The 21,577-nt window shown below is 43.1% G+C and overlaps 1 protein-coding gene across 1 annotated transcript in view; it reads left to right on the top strand.

The window, feature by feature from the left end:
• Positions 1–2,708: 2,708 nt before the first annotated feature.
• Positions 2,709–21,577, top strand: part of LOC115094361 (gamma-aminobutyric acid receptor subunit gamma-4-like) — a 643,570-nt gene continuing 624,701 nt past the window's right edge. Inside the window, exon 1 of the mRNA XM_029607335.1 lies at positions 2,709–3,545. Coding sequence (XP_029463195.1) covers positions 3,487–3,545 — 59 coding nt within the window. The 5' untranslated portion in view covers positions 2,709–3,486. The remainder of the gene's footprint in view (positions 3,546–21,577) is intronic.

Genomic DNA, 21,577 nt, shown 5'->3' with positions numbered 1-21,577 from the left:
CTGAGTTTTGAATATTGGTGCCACTTATCTGGCTAAACTTTAGCCAGATAAGTCATTATCTAAATGAAATTTAGCCAGATAAGTAAGAAGAAATCGGGGGCATTCCAGGTTAGAGTTGAATTAGCTGAATAACTTATTTGAAGTTTACCAAATAAGTTTTTGGGCTAACTCTAGACAAGGGCATGAGCATGGTTAAAGTTCTGTAGGGATGTGTCCCTAGGTGACTTTAAACTTTTCTGATTATATTCAAAGAATATATGTGATTAAGTGGTGCTAATGCAGGAAAAAAAGTGCAGCCTAAGGGGTCTGGTGGCCCTATCCCCCCACTCCACTGACAAAAAAGCGGGCCTCAGGCCCCAGCCCTTCCACAAATTTAGGAGTAAAAACAATATGGACTGGCTTGTCACCCCTCCCCCATGGTGAGTAAAAATGTGCTTACCTCCATCTGCTTCTCATTCCCCTCCTCGCTGGCAGCTCCCCTAACCTTACCATCCACCTGCCATTCCACAAAGTCCAATGAGCACCAGGATCACAGTACAGACCTACTCCTCCTAGTGGCTTCCTGCATTGCTCTGATCATGCTGAAATTTGAAATTTTTCTCACTATGGGGGAGAAGGCCAGGAGAGTGGGTGCCGAGCCAGCCCATATGCCATTTATGTTTGGAGGGGCTTCGGCTCACTGGGGTGGGGGGATTGGTCCGCAAGGACCTTTAGGCTGCCTGTTTTATTTCACTGCATTGACATCACTTAACCGGCTCTATATTTTTAATATAATGGTTAAAGTTATCCAGGTACAAGTATTTGGATAACTTTGAAACCTAATCAGCAAAACTGAAAGATAGCTAGTAAGGTTTCAAAGTTATCCAATTATATGTAGCCAGATATCTTTATTAGAGGATATTCGGCATCATACTTAGCCTGCTGAATATTCTTGATAAATTATCTGGCTACCTTTAGCTGGATAAGTTATATAAGTTCTCCTTTATTTTTTGGGGTTTTTTTTAAAATATTGATTGCCTTATATCTAATGAGCTCCCTCAAGTCTTGCAAATCCATAGTCCTATGGATGTGTATATTGTGTGTTTCAGATGATGGGAATTTGTTATACATGTAAATGTTTGCATGCATGTAGAGAGTATATAGAATGCAAATGTTAGTGTGTATGGTATAAACCAAATGATTGTGTATGAGAGAGCGAGAGAGGTCTAACGTTATGACTATACGTCACGATATAAAAGGTAAAAGTATCAGGTTACTGGCTCATGCTAGTATTCATGAGTAGGAGCTGGAGTGTAGCAGGAATATGAGACCCACCATGTCAAGGCCAGACCTGATGCTGGAGCTTGGGGGTCAAAGCTGAGGCTAGAACATGGAGCTTGAGCTGGAGCGAGCAGGGCTGGAGATGGAACTGGACCTGGCTGAAGCAGAACCGGGCCATAGTCTGGACCAGCAAGGCTAGAAACAAATGGAGCTGAAATGGAGTTAGGAGTGGGAGCCAGCTGGAACAGGACAGGACTAGAACAGGAACAACGAAGGTCTGGAAAGAGGCGGAGCTAGAGAAAGGCAGGACTAGAACTAAGCAGAGCCGGTTAACTTTTGGGTTGGGCAGATACAGAATATGGAAGCTAAAGAGTAAGGTCCTGGGGAGGGAGATGGGGGGAGAGGAATACCAGGTTCTTGGCTTGAATAACTGAAGATTTGTTTAAATTAGTATTCCTTTCAAAGTGTCAGAAAGTTGTAAATGTGTCAAATATTACTGCTATAGGAAACAATGGGACTGTGCTGCTATGACATCAGTTTGACCAGAATTTATTCCAAACTCCAGCATATGTGCTCAAGGATTCCCAAAATCTAATGGAAGGTATGCATTCATTTAGGTGATTTTGGCATTGTTGTAGTGGAGTAGAAAGTATTAATGGAGTTAATGTGATGTATCTATTTTTATGGTGTGAATATCTATTCACAGACTATGATGAATATATTTTTTTTGGAGCAACCTATCTTATGATGATCTGTTTTTATGATAGTTGTACTTCAACTTTTTAAAAAAAATAAAAATTCTTCCACCAGAGGCCAAAAAGAATTCTGACAAATAGACCACCTAAGGAATATTGAAAGGAAAATTGTAAGTCATAGATAGATAATCCCATTAAATCTACATTTTAATAATACCGAAGGAAGGTCATGGGTGTTTAACAGAGAAGAACCATAAATAATAATTCAGCAGGGAATGTTAGGTAGGACAAGTTGTGAGTTGTTAATTTATAATGAAAAGAAAACTAATAAAAGCTATTGTTACTTGTTCTGGTGATAGAGAAACATTTACTCTTTCATCTTGTGGCTTATCGTTTAATAAACTATTATACAAAAGTACAATATGTTTTACTGCCTGCATCCTCACCACAAGATTTTTAACTTTTAGTGCTTTCTGTCATGAAACATTGTGATAGAATTACAGTATTTCTTTTAGTTACCATCATTTTACCACCATCTACACCATATATCCACATCATAGCAGATGATTATTTCACCTTGATCTCATGTAAGGATAACCTAATAGGAAATAAAGGAAAGCATTGCATTTTCATGCTTACCTGAAATAAGAAGCAGTGAGATTTGTACACTGTTCTTGAAATGGGAGGAATTTAGGACCCTGGGTTTTATCTCTTAGCATTGTTCTCTCTCTCTCTGTCTCTGTCTCCCTCTCTCCCTCTCTAATTTTCTGCTTTCTCTCTAGGAGTAGATTAAGAAATGTCCAACTTCAATTTGTATTTCCAGAAGGATCTAAAAGGGAAAATTAGAATTAAAAACAAGGAATCTGAAGAAGGAAAAACAGAGTGGAAAAACACAGAAAGAAGAACTCGGAAAAGGAACGGGGAGAGGGGTGATTTGGTGTCCCAGGCACTGGTATAAACCAGTGGAGCTCTTGGTGCTGCGTTTCTGCACCTGTCTGCTTCACACTGGGAAAACGGGATTGTTTGTAGAAGAGGAGGAAGAAGGGATTGAATGGAATAAAGACCCTTAAGAACATGGACATTCAGAAGCAAAATAACAGCACCAGTCAGCAGTTAGAGAGGCAATGAATGGCTATTTTTTAATTTGCAGGAAAAGGAGGGATATATAGAGACATTTTTTCCCTCTCTTGAACATGGATTATTCTGGGTGTTCTGCTCTCTTTTAAGGGTTCATATAAGTGTTCTTTTATTGCCGTCCTATTGATGTCAAAATATTACAGCTGCAGCACCACATCTGGCTTGAGGTCACTTTAGTACTGACAGACTGGAAGACGACAATTAGGAGGTGAAGCTTCTGTAGTTGAGAAATCGAAATACATTGTGTGTGTGTGGGTGTGTGTGTATACATGTATGTGTGTGTATATATACACACGCACACATATAAAAAAAGAGAGAGGGATAGAAAAAGCATCCACTATATATTTGTAGATGTGGAAACTCTGAGAGGAAAGATCTGGATTTCTCATTCAAGATGTCTAGAAAACTTCTGCTGTTCTATCTGACCATCATCTGTCCAGCCCTTCAGATAAGGTGAGGAAACTTTCAATAGGGCACTTTGTCAATGACAGAATGAAACATATCTAACAGTAATAATGATCCTTTGATGCTAAAAAAAAAAAATCATATTTATCTGTTTCTCTGAAATCATGCTGTGAAATTGGACTGTTGCATGCAGTGTGTGCCTGTTGCATTTTATGTGCCAGGTGAGGTACAGGGCTGGAATAGGGGAGCAATATATGTGACTAGAAGTAAACCTTGGTATGGGCAGAGTCCAGATAAAGTTGGGTTTAATAAAAGCCCAGGTAAAGAGGTGCAGAAGGGAAAAGAGATAGAAACATATAGGATGGGTATTTAGCATGAAAAGCTGGTTACAATAGATAGAGAAAAAGGGAGAAAAGATAGGCAGATACTGTGGACAGCCCAATTGATGGATAGATATAAATCTGTACTGGTGCTAGAATTAAAAACAAGTGAAAAAAGCATTATTTTTGAAAATCTAATCTTTTCAAAAAGAAATTCCTGTTTTCATCTGTCTTCAGTGAAAACATGTCATGCATCCCCCCCCCCTCTTGATAGCTCAATGATCCCAGCTTCAGCCCTCTTACAAATACATTCCAGTAGTTAAAAATCCTTGTACACGCTTTTAAGAATTTTTAAACTACAGTGCTACCAATCTGCAGTTATATGCTTTTACAACATATAGTATTAAATCTCTGAAGAGGAGAATAATTTCCATCTAAGGGTTAGGTCTCGTGTTATATGGTGCATGCTCCATTGTTATTTTTTGCAATTTGTTGGATTTTACCTCTTAAGATTACAGCTAAGAGCTTGATTTTTGCTTCAGAGCAGTATGATTTCCCTTTCCTTTTTCCTTTTGTCTTTCTTTTTTCATGGTTTTCGTTCACTCTCTTTATTTATAGTTGATCTATTTCCTCTGGCTCATTCATTTGAAAAGTTTCTGCAAACACTAGGATTTAGCTCCATGACCTCCAGGCAAGGCAAGGTCATTTTCATTGACCTAGTTTGGGGATCCCTTGCACTTTATGGCACCTGCATAAATGTCATTCAGCACAAGCATAGGAAAGCTATTTATTGAGTTTCAGGATTCACTAGAATACACAGTGTCCCTGCCTCATAGTGACTCTTGCAAGTTAAATGTAGGGACTGAGTGCTCACATTTGTACAGATCTTGTTCCGAAAGCTTTGCTGTGAAGGTTGCATTATAGTCAGTACATCTACCATTTTATCTGCTGAGTGGTTTATTTTTTCATGTTGAATCAGAATCACACATTAATTGCTACAGTGTGCATATTTCCTAAGAGTGACCTATGACAGATACATGAGGTGGGTGGAATTATTTTTCTTTCACATAATTTTTTTTTCCAATGTCCTTATCACACTTCTAACACCCCCCCCCCCCCCCAAAGTGTAGTTTCTTTGGAATTTGATTCTTGTACCAGCTCCAGTTTAAATATACATTTAAAAAAAAAGCCAAGACCATTAGGGTTTTGAATTTGTATTGTTCCTGACCCTCCTGGTGAGGCTAATGGTTATATCACAGAAGAACCTGCTGTCAACAGATCATTACCCCCAAAGCTAAAGTGGAAGGATTTTCTGGTGAAAAATGAACGGCAGAATAAGACATGTAAACTTCTCAATCCCTTTACAAACACACTCACAAACTTGGAGTTTGAATCGTTTCACCCTGTATTGCTGCAATCAACTGCATTCGGAAACTAGGAATTGAATCTTTCGACCAATGCAGGAATCTGGTCAGTGGATCTTGTAGTACACAAAGGTTGGGAGTTTACATTTTTGTATTTCTGTGTTGGTTCACGAATCCCACAACAGAAACTAAGAGCTCGATTCCACTTATACTTTCTACTAAGTTTCCTTAAGCACATTATCATAACAAATGCTGAGTAATTACTGTGAACATACATTGCATGCATTTGTCATTGTGTTCCATAGACTACATTTGTTAAATTCCTATTAAGTGCACTTTCAATATTGTCTACAAGAAAGCTGCTATGGCTCTATTGATTTCAGTTGAGTTGCCTGGATTTTGCTGATGACTGTAGCCGATCATGGATTTCAATACCTTTTTAATAAGTGTCACTGTATTTATTAAGGCTAGGTGGATTTCCTTTGCTTCTAATTCGGATTTACTCAATCTAGATTGCAACTGAATTGAACATGTCAGCAGCAAAATAGTTTGTGATTTAACAATACTGTAGATTTAAATGCAAAGGCTTTGATTATTTGGGATTACCGGATATGAAAGTTCAACAATTCCTGTGCACTCCACAGTGCCACAATCTATTTTCCAAGTGGGGATCTCATAATTTTTATCTACAATCAACTGGCTTCAACCATCTCCGTTACAAGAAAGTTCCAAAAGCTGGGTTAGTCAGAAAATCCTATCTGATTTAGCCTGGCTGTTAATCAGAGGTGCCAACTCATGAATTGTTTTCTTTTAATGATAGTCTGCAAAAACTTTACTCACCACCTAACTTTATATGGACACACATTTTACAGTGTCCACTTGGTGCACATATGGGAAGAGGAGGGAAAGGGAATTTGAATGTTTAGTCCATTTTTTCTAAGATGGCTTATAGCATTTTTTAAATTCAGGAACAATATCTTCTGTCTCAAACAGCTTAGAATCTACATGGGTACCAGGAGTGGACAAAGTGGCTTGCACAAGTTCACACAGAGTGTAAGAGGAAGAAGTGGGATTTCAATCCTGGATTCCTTGGTTTGCAGGCCTTTGTTCGAATCACTAAATTACACCTTCCCCTTACTATGCCAAGAATCAACCCTTTATGTACCAAGAAACAGGCCATAAGTTCTGAGTAGTACAACATCTCAGGATCTGGATCAATAGTACTTCAGATAAATGCTCCATCATTCTTGATATTTTGCTGACATTAGATTAGTTTTAAAGACAATCCATTTTATTATTATTTTTTTGTACTGACTGCCAGTAAATTAACTGATAGTTGGCAGCATCCCCTTATTACTTTATCCTATCACATAACCTCCTACTTTAGAAGGAAGCATCTTTCCCAATAAACTGCATCTCATCCTTAGTCCAGGATAGGGATATACTTTCATTTAAAATAGCACAGACAATGTTAATAACATAAGGGCCGATGCATTGTTAACAACATTGGGGCTCTCTTAACGTGCGCATGGGGGTCGCAAACCTAAACAGTCTTCATGACTGCCGTACGCTGGTCACGAAACCCAACGCCGATAAACCCGGCGTCGGTTCTCATGACCGCCATACGGCAGTAAGGGAAACAGACACAGATAAACCCGGCATTGGTTTTTAGCGACTAAAACCAACACCAGGTTTATCGGCGTCGGTTTCCCTTACTGCTGTACGGCGGTCACAAAAACCGACGCTGGCAAGTGTCCTGCACAGACGGCCGGACGGGTTGGGGGTGTGCTCTCACTCGGGGAGCCGCAGCAGCGCCTGATCACCCCCACCCCGCTCGGGAAGAAGAGGTGGAGGGAGGGACTGAACGCTCCTCCGGCAGTGCCCCAGGGATTGCTCTAAGATTATTATGTAACCCCCAGCTCAGATTGGCCCCAGCAGGGAGGGGCATATACTCAATACCAGGGTTAAATTCTAGCCCATTCTCTGTCCCAAAAGTAGGTCCTCTCTTGGGGAGGGAAGGATAAACCTCTAGGACCCTGGGCATTTTGAATAATCTCTTCATCTAAATTCAAATAAAGAAGCTGGACTCTGATGGTATTCCAAAATAAAATCTCAATGATGTAGTAGTTCAACATGAAAAATATGGCACATGGTGCACGTTTCTCAGGTTATCTCCATAATACAACTGAAAGCAGTAAATCTATGAATCTGGTCCTCAACTTCTCCTTCAGGGTCCCTTCATTATCCTTGGATGAATTATGAAGCTGCCATGGGCAAACTGGAAGCGTCCTCCTAGCCCCTTAACAATTCCCCTGAAAGATCTGGGTTCTACTGCTTGCTGTGAACTCTTCAATGCTCTCCTCTGCTCTCTTTTCTCTTGCACTCTGTGGCCAAATCTTTAGCTGTTTGCTTTTAGGGAGCAACAATGTGGTGGCTCATTTCCTCCTCTCTCCTCTCTGTTATGGAGGAGTAGCTTACTGGTTTGAGCAGCGCGCTATGAATCAGGGAAACCAGGCTTCAAATAGCACTGCTGGACCTTGGGAAAGTTACTTTACCCTCCATTGCCTCAGGTACAGACTTACAGGTAGATTTTAAAAGCATTGCTCATGCAAAAATGGCCCCATATGTGGGCTGCACGTGAGGAATGTGAATTTTAAGAAGCCGGGAAGAATAAGGACGTATACAAGGGGCGGGACATGGGTGTTTTGGGATGGGGCCAAGACTTAAACACGTAACCCCACATTTTGCAAAGACTGATCATGGTGCCTGAACACTGGTGGGGGGGAGGGGGGGGAGAGAGAGGGAGAATCTGACACTATATATATCTTCCACTGTAAGAGGAGCACTTTCAGCTCAGGGTGGGTTTTGAGGGGGACAGTGTTACATTGGTCTGCCTATGGCGCAAGGGTCTGTAGACCCTTGTAACACCACCACCCCCAAAACCCATCCTGAGTTGAAAGTGCCCCTCTTACAGTGGGAGATATATAGAGTGTCAGATTGTGTGTGTGTGTGTGTGTGTGTCTCTCTCTCACTCCCTCATGGTCACGAATACGAGTATGTTATTAAAATATGTGCATAAAGGTTGCCCCCCGTAGGCGTGGCAGGGATATTTTAAATGATATGTGTGTACTTGCATGCATGATATACGTTTAAGCGTTTCTTTGCTCACGTAACAATACACACGTTTTATGGGGGTACGTGCACTCCTTTTAACATTTACCTGTTAGACTGTAAGCCCTCTGGTGATAGGAAAAAAATACCTTCAATATCTGAATGTAATCCACTTTGTTGAAGTGCTGGAAAATAAATAAATAAATAAACTGGATATTATTCAGTCCTTCTACAACCAATTGCCAGATTTGGAATGGAATCATTTGGACTGAGGAATGCCGAGATAACTTAAAAAAAAAAACCAACCCTCAAATCTTTACTCATCTCTCTTGGGAAGGAATGGTGGGGGAAACTTCCTCCCAACAAAAATGACATAAAGAATAATTTAAAACGGTAAATTATTAACCACTGACTGTGAGTAGTAAATAAATCTCTCAACTACTTGTGACTCCTCAGCAAGGGCTTTGGGTTTTTATATCAGAATTGAAAAGAAAAGCACCTACGCTTTCAAAAAATCTGCATAGACACTAGGGGTCACTTGCTAATATGCAAGCAGGAATAAAGCACTGTAGCAACCTTTGAGGATCATTTATCAAAATGCATTAGGGCGTTATCATGCATGCTAGGGCCTTAGCGCCTGCAATAATGCCATAACGCTTGCGATAAATACCGCATTGCAAAATGTGTATGCAAATTTAAAAATTGCATTTGAGTGGGAGGAGTTAGAGTGGAGTAAACGGAAATGAGGGTCAGTTAACATGGTGTGCGATAAAGTAATGCACAGCAATGCAGGTTTTAACACCAGAAATAACTACACCTTTTTTCTGTGCATTATGCCTCCATTAGCTGTGCGTTACCAGCTGAAATGGTTTTTATTGCAAATGCTGGTTTGGGAGAGAGAGAGACCCTATGTGGAGACTCACTTATAAGTTAACTATTTATACCAATATAAGAAGGGGCATTATGAATGTGGGGTGAGATTTGAGGGGTGGGGTAAGTTTTCAGGGGCAGTTTTACATGCACAGTCATAGGTATGAACAGCACAGTTGCCATCAGTGAAAATGTAATGTCATTTGTAATGATGAAAGGTAAAAGAAGAGTAGATTTGTACCATGTTCTCTCTACTTAATGATGCACTTTCTACCTAGGTGCAATCAAGCTAGGTAGAAAGTAAACGGTACTAATTTACTCTTCTTTCACCTGTCATCACTCCAAATCACATAAAATCTTCACTGATGGCAACTGTGCTGTCTATATGTATGAATGTACATGTAAAACTGCCTCCCAAAATTTACCCCAACCCACAGACCTCAACCTGAGTTACTAGTGGCCCCTCTTACAATGGTATAAATAGTTAACTTTTATGTGAGTCTCTCTCTCTCTCTCTCTCTCTCAAACCATGCAGGTAGGTAACGTGCCTGCAGTGGATTATTCAGCGTGTGATGTGAAATAAATGTATTGCATGATGCGGTACCAGGAAAATTATCCTAACCACGACCCCTTTTTTTTTTTTTTAGCACAGGCACTATTTCCACGATATTTTTAGCATTTTGATAAATCTAGGTATTAGTGTGGGTGCTTTTGAAGAAATGATGCATGACTTAGCTGCTAGGCCATACTCCTTAGTAAGGATCCCAATGAGAGTCTACAATTGTATCTACTACATCTTCCTGACTGCTCATCAGGGAACAGCCAGTAATAACAGGCAACTTTTAGTTGCTGGGCCAGGACTTTTGTTTGCAATTGGACTTCAAAGTGAAGTATTGAAAACCTCCTCCTATAGGTCTTTGTGGATTTCAGGAGAGTCCGTAGGCAGCATTTGATTCTCCAATTCAATATAGAACCAAGTCCACTACCCTTGAGGCCACATAGCAGCCTCAACCACACTCTCAAAGAAAGGAATCCACATTTCCTTTTGGGTTCAATTTAGTATGGCTGATCTCCATCTTGTTTCAGCGCTCTGCCCACTTGAGGACACCCTCAAAGATGCTTGGGATGACTTCAGTAGTAGCTACTGAATGATCCTTTGCTGATCTCCCAAATATGCTGGGCTGGTTCTATAGGTGCTGTTGTATCAGCTGCTGCTCTTATTAGCTCTTCAGGGTTGAGTATCCTCTCCAAAGGGCAAAACAGAAATTAGAACCCCAAGTACAGCTTACCAGGTTGAGGGAAAAACAACATGGGGAAAAAAAAAGAGAAAAGGGGATCCCCCTTTTTTATATATACTCTTTTGTGTTGCTTGATGGGCCATAGATATCTCTACCTGATGCTCAGAGTATCGGCTCATCACTAACCCTGGATGAGTGCCTAGCTCTTGGTTGCTCTTATGGGACTATCAAAGATTCCATTTTTAGTCACTATACCTATGTGAAGATGCAATACTTTCTGTGTGCTGTGCAGTGCCTAAGCCTATTTTCCAATTAGAAATCTCAGGATTTGAGCCTGTACCCTTCTGGCTTTAAACCATGGACTTTCCTCTGTGTTAAAAAGAAGCTCCCTTAGTTGAGACAGAAGGAGAACGCTATCTACTTTAGCCTGGATGTTCATATCTGTCTTCTTATTACTCTACCTTGTCATACTTGGGTTCAACAAGATTTCAAGGAGTAAGCTTTTCTTTTTTCACAGTCATTATAGAGGATACTTTGTGAGTCTTGCAGCTTGTTGAAATAATAATTTGACTAAGCACAGGGAATTAGAGAAAAATCAGGTCTGACTCAGTCAATGCCAAGCTGAGATGCAAAATAGACTAAAAGAGGTTGATATTGAAAGGCCATCTGCCTCACTAAGGGTGAAAGGTGTTCTTTCAGATCCTTTTGGGCTTAAATGTGGAGTTCTTAAAGACTATCCATTGTTGCCATTGTTATTTAATGTGTTTTTACAGCCACTAGGGTCATTGATCCATTCTTTGGGATTTTCTGGATTTATATATGCAGATGAGGTACAGTTGGTGGTTACAGCAGGGAGAGATCCAGTTAGTGCAATTCAAAGGATTAATGAGGGGATGGGAGTGATTTTAAAATGGTTTGAATACCAAAATTTGCCTTTAAATGTAGCTAAAATGGAATGACTTCTTGTGTGAGGTAATGAAGGATTTTTGATTCTTTGTATTTGAACGTTAGATATACTACAGTGACAAGAAGGCATAAGGTTAGAGATATCTCTCTTATCACACTTAAGGGTAGATTTTAAAAAATTGCGCAATTGCGTACTTTTGTTCGCTCACCAGGCGCAAACAAAAGTACGCTGGATTTTATAAGATACGCGCGCAAGGTGGTGCACATTTGTGCAACCTGCGTGCGCCGAGCCCAGCGCGCGCTGCCTGTTCCCTCAGAGGCCGCTCCGATTTCGGAGCGGCCTCGGAGGGAACTTTCCTTCGCCCTCCCCCCACCTTCCCCTCCCTTCCCCTACCTAACCCACCCCCACGGCCCTATCTAAAGCCCCCTTACCTTTATTCCACAATTTATGACTGCGAAAAGCAGATGTAAATCTGCGTGCGCCAGCAGGCTGCTGGCGCGCCGTTACCCGACCCGGGGGCTGGTCCGGAGGCCTCGACCATGCCCCCGGGCCCACCCCCGCAACGCCGCGTCACGCCCCCGAAATGCCGCATCATTTTAGACGCGCCCCCGACATGCCCCGACACGCCCCTTTTAGAAAGCCCCGAGACTTACGCGCGTCCCGGAGCTCTGCACGCGCCGGTGGCCTATGCAAAATAGGCGCGCCGGCACGGGAGGGCCCTGCACGCGTAAATCCGGCCGGATTTACGCGCGCAGGGCATTTAAAATCCGCCCCAAAGAGCCTTCCAAAGGCTTATTTAAGGAGGCTAAGATCAGTGTTAGATTTTTCTGTTTTTAGAGTGGTGGTTCAAGTCTTAATTTGCCCCTTATTTCATTACTAGAAAGTTTTGTTAGTAGGCATTCCTAAAAAAAAAAAAATTCAGTGAGTACAAGTGATCCAAAATATGGTGGCTGAGCGTTTATATAGGTACCTCAGAAGAGTAAGGGCTAGTCCTGAACTACAGTAGTTACTAGGGGTGTGCATTCGGATTGACCGCATTAGTAAAACGCAACTCATATTTTTTTTTTACTTAAAAAATTGATTCGACATAAACGATCGGATTTCCCACATATCGAACATAGATATGTTCGATATGTGGGAAATCGCGATTGTTGAGCCAAAATAAAAATATAAACCCCCTCACCCTCCTTAATCCCCCCCCCCGACTTACCACAACTCCCTGGTGATGGAGCGAGGAGTGAGGACGCCATTTCTGCAATCCTTGGCGAGAAGCATGTGACGTCGGCGGCACGTCGAGTGACGCCGGCGTCACGTGATTCCCGGCTCGTTCGCGCCGGACGGCTCGTTCGGCCCAAAAAGAACTTTTGGCCAGCTTGGGGGGGCCTCCTGACCCCCTCAAGCTGGCCAAAAGTTCTTTTTGGGCTGAACGAGCCGTCCGGCGTGAACGAGCCGGGAATCACGTGGCGCCGCGTCACTCAGACGCGACGTCACGTGATTCCCGGCAAGTTCGCGCCGGACGGCTCGTTCGGCCCAAAAAGAACTTTTGGCCAGCTTGAGGGGGTCAGGAGGCCCCCCCAAGCTGGCCAAAAGTTCTTTTTGGGCCGAACGAGCCGTCCGGCGCGAACGAGCCGGGAATCACGTGACGCCGGCGTCACTCGACGTGCCGCCGACGTCACATGCTTCTCGCCAAGGATTGCAGAAATGACGTCCTCACTCCTCGCTCGATCACCAGGGAGTTGTGGTAAGTCTGGGGGGGGGGATTAAGGAGGGTGAGGGGGTTTAATTTTTTTTTTTTTGCACATATGTACATATACCCAACTCATTGGATTTTTTTTATGTCCATATTGGCCGCAAGTGGGACCCCCTTTCGGACATAAAAAATATGAACATAAAATTTTGCTCTGCACATCCCTAGTAGTTACATTGGTATCTATAGAAAAGCACACTCAGTTTAAGATTCTATCTAATGTTTAAGGCATTACATGAGGGGAGGGAGAAGCTAAATATCTGCAGGAATGCATTAGGAGTTATATCCCTAAGTGCAATTTGCATTCTCAGTGCGAGGCTTTATGCTAGGTTCCTTCAAGGAGTTATATACTGTATGTAAGATGGTATATAGGAGGAAAATGTTTCTGGTTAGAGGACCAGAACTTTGGAACTCAGACCCCTGAGAAGTGAGATTGGAAACAAATTAGCTGTTTTTTTTAGAAAGAAGGTAAGCGTGCTAATTTTAATAATGCTTTTGGAGTGACTGATAGTTTCTGCTAGGATTTGTGGAATTGGTATTTATATTGTTGTATGAGGTTATGACATTATTTTATGTTTTTTATTTTTATTTTATATTGCATTGTACACTGCTCTGGCCAGACATTCCCTGGGAAATTAAAATTGTTGGTGCTACATGTAGTCTGTCCCTGGGCCTCTGTGCGCATTATGTAGCCAAATAAGGGAGTGCCTAACCAAATTTGCACTTCCAAATTTGTTTTGTGGTCTGGGGAGGGCTATTTTGGTGCGTTCCCGAGATCATGCAAACTTAGTGTATTTATTTGTGTGTGAACCTCCCCTTTCCCCCAAAAAACAACCCTATGAGAAACGTTCTCTTAAACTAACCACCCCACACTCTCCTGCCCCCCTCCCCCAGCCCTGCGAAAAACAGTAGCCCACCCCCCTGCCCCCCCAAAGTTGCTGAATGAATGAAACCTGCCCCCCCTCGTGACCCCTCCCCAAGATGTTCACAATAAATTCATTACCACCCCCCACCCTCCAGACCCCCCGAGACCTGATAAAAATGTCAGTCGGTGGAGCGGGCGTTCAGGAGCAGTCCGGGAGCGATGTATTGGCGTTGGTCCGTCAGCTGCAAGCACTGAAACGGGTTCCGACAGCCTTTTGCCCTTACTATGTCAGTGGGGTGGAGCAATGGCAGCGGTAGGTCCTCTGACATAGTAAGGGCAAAAGTCCGCCGGCTGCCAGTCCTGAAAATGGCGCCGAGGGGCCCTCGCCCTTACTATGTCACATGGGCTACTGCCGCCATTGGTGTCCCTGAGTGGCATAGTAAGGGAAAGGGCCGTCGACGCCGTGCTGGTTGCTGGCAGCCGACGGCTGTAGTGCAGGAGATGTGTCCCGGACCGGTCCTGGCCCCCCCGCTGGAGCCTCCTGGACTTCTGTCAGGTTTTGTGTGTGTTGTGAGTGTTGTGAGGGCCTGGGAAGTAAATACATTTGGCATGTGTGTGGGGGGTGTGAGGAGGGTGGTTTTGTGTGTGTTGGGAGGCTGTGGGAAGTAAATCAATATGGCATGTGTGTGGGGGCTGTGAGGAGGGTGGTGGGTGTATTTTATCTGTAATGGAAATAGTTAACTTTCGGTGAAAAAAGTGCGCGAATGTGTTAAAATGGAAGTGACTGGACTGGACTGGCGAAATGATTAGTGTAGCGTGTGTTAGTGTAAGGTGTAACAGATAGTGCTTATGTCCAGCAGATGTCGCTGTTTTCTGGAAACAATTTTTAAACCTATTTTACCTGTCACAGGTGTGACATATCTGTAATGTAAGTACAGAGGAACCTTCCTGTATGCGAAATGAAGGTTGTGTCCAAATTTGAAAGCAATCGGTTCAGTGGTTTCTGAGATTAGTTATTTTGTCCAAACTATTTAACATTTTTATTTATATAGATGATCTGGAAAGGAAAACGATGAGTGAGGTTATCAAATTTGCGGATGATACAAAATTATTCAGAGTAGTTAAATTACAAGCAGATTATGATACACTACAGGAGGACCTTGTGAGACTGGAAGATTGGGCATCCAAATGGCAGATGAAATTTAATGTGGATAAGTGCAAGGTATTGCATATAGGAAAAAATAACCCTTGCTGTAGTTACACAATGTTAGGTTCCATATTAGGAGCTACCACCTAGTAAAAAGATCTAGGTATCATAGTGGATAATACTTCAAAATCGTCGGCTCAGTGTGCTGCAGCAGTCAAAAAAGCAAACAGAATGTTAGGAATCATTAGGAAGGGAATGGTTAATAAAACAAAAAATGTCATAATGCCTCTGTATTGCTCCATAGTGAGACCACACCTTGAATACTGTGTACAATTCTGGTCACCGCATCTCAAAAAAGGCTGTTAATCTTGGAGAAGAGACGGCTGAGGGAGGGATATGAAAGAGGTCTTTAAAATAATGAGAGGTCTTGAATAAGTAGATGTGAATTGGTTATTTACACTTTTGGATAATAGAAGGACTGGGGAGCACGCCATGAAGTTAGCAAGTAGCACATTTAAGACTAATCAGAGAAAATTCTTTTTCACTCAATGCACAATTAAGCTCTGGAATTAGTTGCCAGAGGATGTGGTTAGTGCAGTTAGTGTAGCTGGGTTCAAAAAAAGTTTGGATAAGTTCTTGGAGGAGAAGTCCATTAACTGCTATTAAACAAGTTGACTTAGGGAATGACCTCTGCTATTACTGGCATCAGTAGCATGGGATCTTCTTGGTGTTTGGGTACTTGCTAGGTTCTTGTGGCAACAGGATGCTGGGCTTGATGGATTCTGGGTCTGACCCAGCATGGAAATTTCTTATGTTCTTATGTTAATAGATATATGGGTAGATTTTAAAAAGGAGCACATGTGCATACATGTGCATGCACAGCGCAGCATGTGCACATGTACACCCTATTTAATAACATGCACTTTCAGGTGCATGCATGTTATAAAATCCAGGGTCATCGCGAGAAAAGGGGGTGCACAATTGTGCACCTTGCACGTGCTGAGCGCACTCCGAGTCGCGCTGCCTTCCCCCGTTCCATCCCAGGCCGCTCCGAAATCAGATGTTACCCAGGTAGAGTGTCCATCCAGCTAGGTTGAGAGAACATTGCACAAATCTCATCTTAGAGTGAGTTTTCTCACTTCGAAGGTCATCAAATCTTCACAAGAGACCACTGTTCTGTTCGTACATCTCACCTTGAATGTCAAAATGGCCCCTAACCCCCTACACTAATACCTAAACCTCACCTCGAGTTACTAGGTGGGGCCTCCCATAGGGCTACAAATACCTATCTAGGGAGAGGACATTATGGCTAGTCTCTCTCTCTCTCTCTCTCTCCCTCCCTCCCTCCCTCTCCCCCCCCAACAGGTCTGGCTGTTATTGCTAACAGTTCTTTGCATAGGTAATTAGCACAAATTGCAATAAACCACACCCCTTTTGCTATCACATGCAATACTTATCACATTTTGATAAATCCAGGCCTTAGATTGTAAGCCCTCTGGGAATAGGGAAATAGCTACAGTACCTGAATGTAATCCACTTTGAAGTGCTGAAAAATGGAATATAAATCTAAAAAAATGTGCTGAAAAATGGAATATAAATCTAAAAAAATAAAATAAAATATTTCTATGCAATAATACAGTATATAGAGCAACCAAAACTAGTGAAGATTTTACCTAACAGCTTCTATGTCCCTGTGGCTTGTTGAATGGTACTAACTAGCCACCACCAGACTGCCAGAATCAACCCAGTTGGTTTCTGGGGAGTTGTAGCCTGCTATTTCCTCTCCGGATACACCATAACCTACAGTGTCACTGGCTCATGCTTCCATTATCTGCATCTTGTTTTATCTTTATCACTTCTTCCCTTGCCTCTGCTCTTGAAGGAATGAAGATGGGTTGTTTGCAATACTGGAATTCCTAACCTTGTTCCTGTCACTATCATCTGTATCTTTCCAAGCGAGCTTGAATTCTGTCATAGTTTTGTCACCACTGCTTCTGCTAGTAGGCTATTCAGACATCTATCACCCTCTCAGTTAAGAAGTATTTTCTCATGGTTCCTCTGAACTTTCCTCCCTGCAATGTTAAATCATGAAACCTTATGCTTCCTGTTCTTTATTGAGGTAAAATACATAGACGTAAATTTTCAAAAGCCATTTTTCTGGGAAAAACATGTTTACCTGCATGTTAGTGAAGGCTTTCCGAGGGTGGCATTATGTTGGGGGAAGAAACAATGCACCTAGTTCTGAATATTCAAAAATACATGAGTTTTTTGACCGGAAAAGGTAATCACAGAAATAACAGAGGCAAACCTCTGCAGGTACTTTTCATTTTAAAAGGAAAGTGTACTCATACTTTCCTTTTGAAAACTGGTGGTACAATTCATGTGTAAATATACCAACTGCCTTTGCACCTGCCTGCACAATTTTGAAAATTTTGCTCTTTATAATTAGGAATATGTAACAAAGTAGTATGATTTTCAGTTCTTGCACTAGTCTATTGATTCACTGATTCCTTCATTCAAAACCTAGGAGTTTATTCTTGACCCCACTGTACTGGTGTACTTCTTACTGCAGTGTTTCACAAACCTGTTCTGGTGACCCCCCACAGCCAGTTGGGTTTTCATAATATCCACAATAAATATGCATGACATTAATTTGCATACATTAGAGACCCATTATATGTAAATTGATCCTGAAACACTGATGTGTGTTCACCAGGCCAGGTTTGGGAAGCTCAGTCTTACTGTTGGACATTCTTTAGTTTTAAAAGTAGATGCATTTGCCTTTTCTATGATGTGCTCAGAGACAGGTTGCAAATTTGCAATGGGAAGAGCTTTTGGATGTAGATTCCAGTAAATCTCCCTGTACTTAAAAGGTGTATACAATACCTGTAAAGTAAAGGGAGGGGAGGAGAATGAATAAAAAAATCTATAGTCTAACATCTCACTCATGATGATATGACCCAGAATCACTTACAAGCTTTTCTGTGGCTGAAAAAGAAACCTGTCCTTTGCAGGCTTCCTGCTGCTGAACTCCATTAGTAAACAGCTCAAAACTATATCTACCTTTCTTGTAGGTTACTGAGATCTTTCAAATGAGAATTTCCTTTCCAATGATGCCCAAGGTATCCTAAATGCAATCTGTCTCTGATTGTGCTTCTAGTGGAAAGTTTTAGTAAGTAAATTCACATAAAACCAATATTTAAAACTATAAAGCAATGTTAGAGGCATTATCCCTATTATATCAAGGTTTAGCCATCCTTTAAAAACTAAAAGGTTATGCACATCCTGTGTTATTCTATGAAAATAATATTGCTATAATTTGGATGTAATGCATATACTGTATCTAGACTATCTGCAAATTAAAGCAACATTATTTACAAATATAACAAAATAACACCACATATATATAATCCCATGTTGCTATTCCTTTGATTTTTATTTTGCTTTAGTTAAATAGATGTTTGAGACACTAAAATTATTGGATGATTTCTGGTTCAGAAGACATGAACAATAAAGTAGATCCTGTTCCTCCTAATAAACAATGGAATCATTTATTCACCATGTCTGGTACTGCAGCACATCAGGGTAAATTTAGTTTCAAATTTCTATAGCATGATAATCGTCATTGTGATGATTAGATATGATTTCCATCCTTAGTGGTATCGATGAGAATTCTATCTCAAGAAATATACATCAAATTGCATTATGGCATTATGGCCCTAACGCCTGCATTAATGCCATAATGCATGCAATAAATAATGCATCGCGAGATGTGTATGCAAATTTAAAAAATGTAGTGAAAAGGGAGGAGTTTGGGTGGAGTTTATGAAAATGAGGGATGTTTAAGGTTGCATATGTTGCACAGGAGGTGGACCCTTAGCCCGAGGTGGGGTTGATGCTACTCACAGGGCAAGCCCAATGGGTCCCCACCGTCGGTAGGCGGAGCTGCCTGATTGACGGAGGCTAGCTGGAGCTTTGCCAATACCAGCCCTTGTTCCCCGCAGGTTGAGCCCATGCATAACGTGGCCAGCTGGTCTTAGGTGGGCCTCCGTCCGAGGACTTCCTGGACGTGGTGTGGAAATCAGCCAGAGGTCAGCAGCGGTAACTTGGATAGGAGGACAAGTCCAGACAAGGCAGAGTTCCAGAAACCCGGGCGCCAAGGAGGAATAGGCAGCAAAACAGGTGGCACCCGAGCACAAGCAGGCCGAAGCCAGAGAGGCCAAGTCCAGAGTAGATTCAGTAGAGGCGTTGAAGATCAGGCAGAGGTCGGACCAGCTGGCAAGCAAGGAGAAGCAGGTTCACGGGCTCAGGTCAAGACCAGGAATCAGTCCAAGAATGGTCAGGCCAGGCAAAGGTCAATCCACAAAACAAGTAGGAGCATAGTCAGACGAAGCGGGGGTCAAGCCAGGTATCTATCAGAAGCGTGTTCAGACGAAGCAGAGGTCAAGACAGGTATCAGTCAGTAGTGTGGTCAGACGAAGCAGGAGTCAAGCCAGGTATCAATCAGTAATGTAGTCAGACGAAGCAGGAACAAACCGGGAACCAGGAACACAGACGAGACGCAGGAACGAGCAACCAAGCACACGACTAGCGTGGAGACCTGTTGCCAAGGCAAGGAAGCACTGGCTGGGCCTGGCCTTAAGTACCGGGACCCAGTGACGTCATCATCTGGGGCTGCGGGGTAGTTTCCTGCTGCGGTCCCTTTAAAAGTATAACAGATGTGTGCGCCTAGGAGGTGGCATGCCGAGAGACGGTGGTGTCTCCCTGCGGAGCTGGGAAGTCCGTGGAGAAGCCAGGAGTGCTGGAGGCAACTCGGGAACACGGTCGGCTGCCCACGGCCACAAGAGAGGAGGAACCAGGAGCTGGAGCAGGCAAACGGGAGTGAGTGGGCCGGCCACGGGCCTGCCACAGCTGGCACACGCAACTGCATACGATAGCATAATGCATGCTGTCGCATGATTTAGCACCAGAAATAACTACATCTTTTTACCTGGCGTTATACTGTGTGTTATCCCTGAAACAGGTTTTGCAAAATAATATTGCAAATCCCATTTTGGGCAGGAGGGAGAGGGAGAGAGAGATAGAGATAGAGCGAGCCTCTGGGGAGCACACACATTAGTCAACTTTTTATTCCACTATAAAAGGGGCCATTCTGAACTCAGGGTGAAGTTTTGGTGGTGGGCTAGGGTTTTGGGGGCTAGGTTGAAAGTACATTGTACAAATCTTATCTTTGTTTACCTGTCATCACTCCAAATCACATCAAATCTTCACTGATGTCTACTGTGCTGTTCGTATCTCTGACTGTGCAATTAAAACTGCTTCCCAAAACCCTAGCCCACCACCAAAACCTCACCCTGAGTTCAGAATGGTCCCTTTAAAGTGGTATAAAAAGTTGACCAACTGTTGACTAAGCTGTCCAACTTGGCATGGCAAGTTACCTTTTTGTGAAAAATGACCCCACCATAGCCCCAACACCTCCTGGTTGTACTTAGATGACATAGGGCCACCAGAGATAGTAGAGTTAAAATGGTACTTTCTGGTTGCATTCCAACTTATGCTCTTATCATCTGATGGGGCATAAGTTGAAATGCAGCTGGGCAAGGCCATTTTAACTCAGAGTGCAGGGCTCAGGGTCTTGGGGATGCTATGGGCCCACTGGGACACTAGCAGAAGTAAAATTGTTATGGCTGCCGGCCGTGGCGTCCCGCAACCAGGGCCGGTCTGCCCTGTCATGGCTGCTGGCTGCGGTGGTCCACGACCAGGGCCAAGAACCTTTCCGCGGTGTCGGGCCGCCTCTGAGGCTCCTGCAGGGACAGGCTGCTCCTTTCAACGTTCTTCGCGCGGCCACTGCCGCTACTAGCTCAGCCGCATGGTTCTGCGATGCCGGGCTGACTCCTCCCCCTCTGAGCTCCCTAGAGCCGCATGCACAGCTGAAGATTATAATTAAAGGGGCCCACGACAGGACGTTGTCGTGGTTCCTTCCTGAAGATTTTCCTCGGCTCAGGTATTTAAAGCAAGGTCTGCTCCTCAGACCTTGCCTTGGTATTGAGGCTTCCGGTGGTTTGGGTTCAGTGCTGGTGCTCCTGGTTCCTGGTCTTCGTTCTGCTTCTGTTCTCCTCCCTCTTTGGACTGATTCTTGGCATCTGACCCTTGGACTGGCTGTCGTTCTTCTCTTGGCTTGACCCTGGACCAGCTGCAGACCCATTTCCTGGCTTGCTCCTGGACTGGCTTTGGACCATTCTCCTGTATTGCTTCTGGAACAGATTTCGACTCTTCTCCTGGCTTTGACCCTCGGAACGGCTCCAGACCATTCTTTGGCTTCAGAAAACAGCAAGGTAGGCAATCAATGATTTGGAAAATCCTTTGGGCATCATTTCTCTTGTTGTTTCCTCGCTCTTCGGCTTCTACTCCTGGACTGACTCGACCAGCTGGAGGTGCCAGCCTTCTGGAATCTACGACCTGCTGGAGACGCCTGCATCCAGACCAATCTTCAGTCTTCAGTGAGTCTCCT

Source organism: Rhinatrema bivittatum, chromosome 6 (assembly GCF_901001135.1).
Source record: "Rhinatrema bivittatum chromosome 6, aRhiBiv1.1, whole genome shotgun sequence".
NCBI lineage: Eukaryota > Metazoa > Chordata > Amphibia > Gymnophiona > Rhinatrematidae > Rhinatrema > Rhinatrema bivittatum.
Note: the sequence above shows the minus strand (reverse complement) of the source record. Positions and strands in the feature narration are given on the sequence as shown.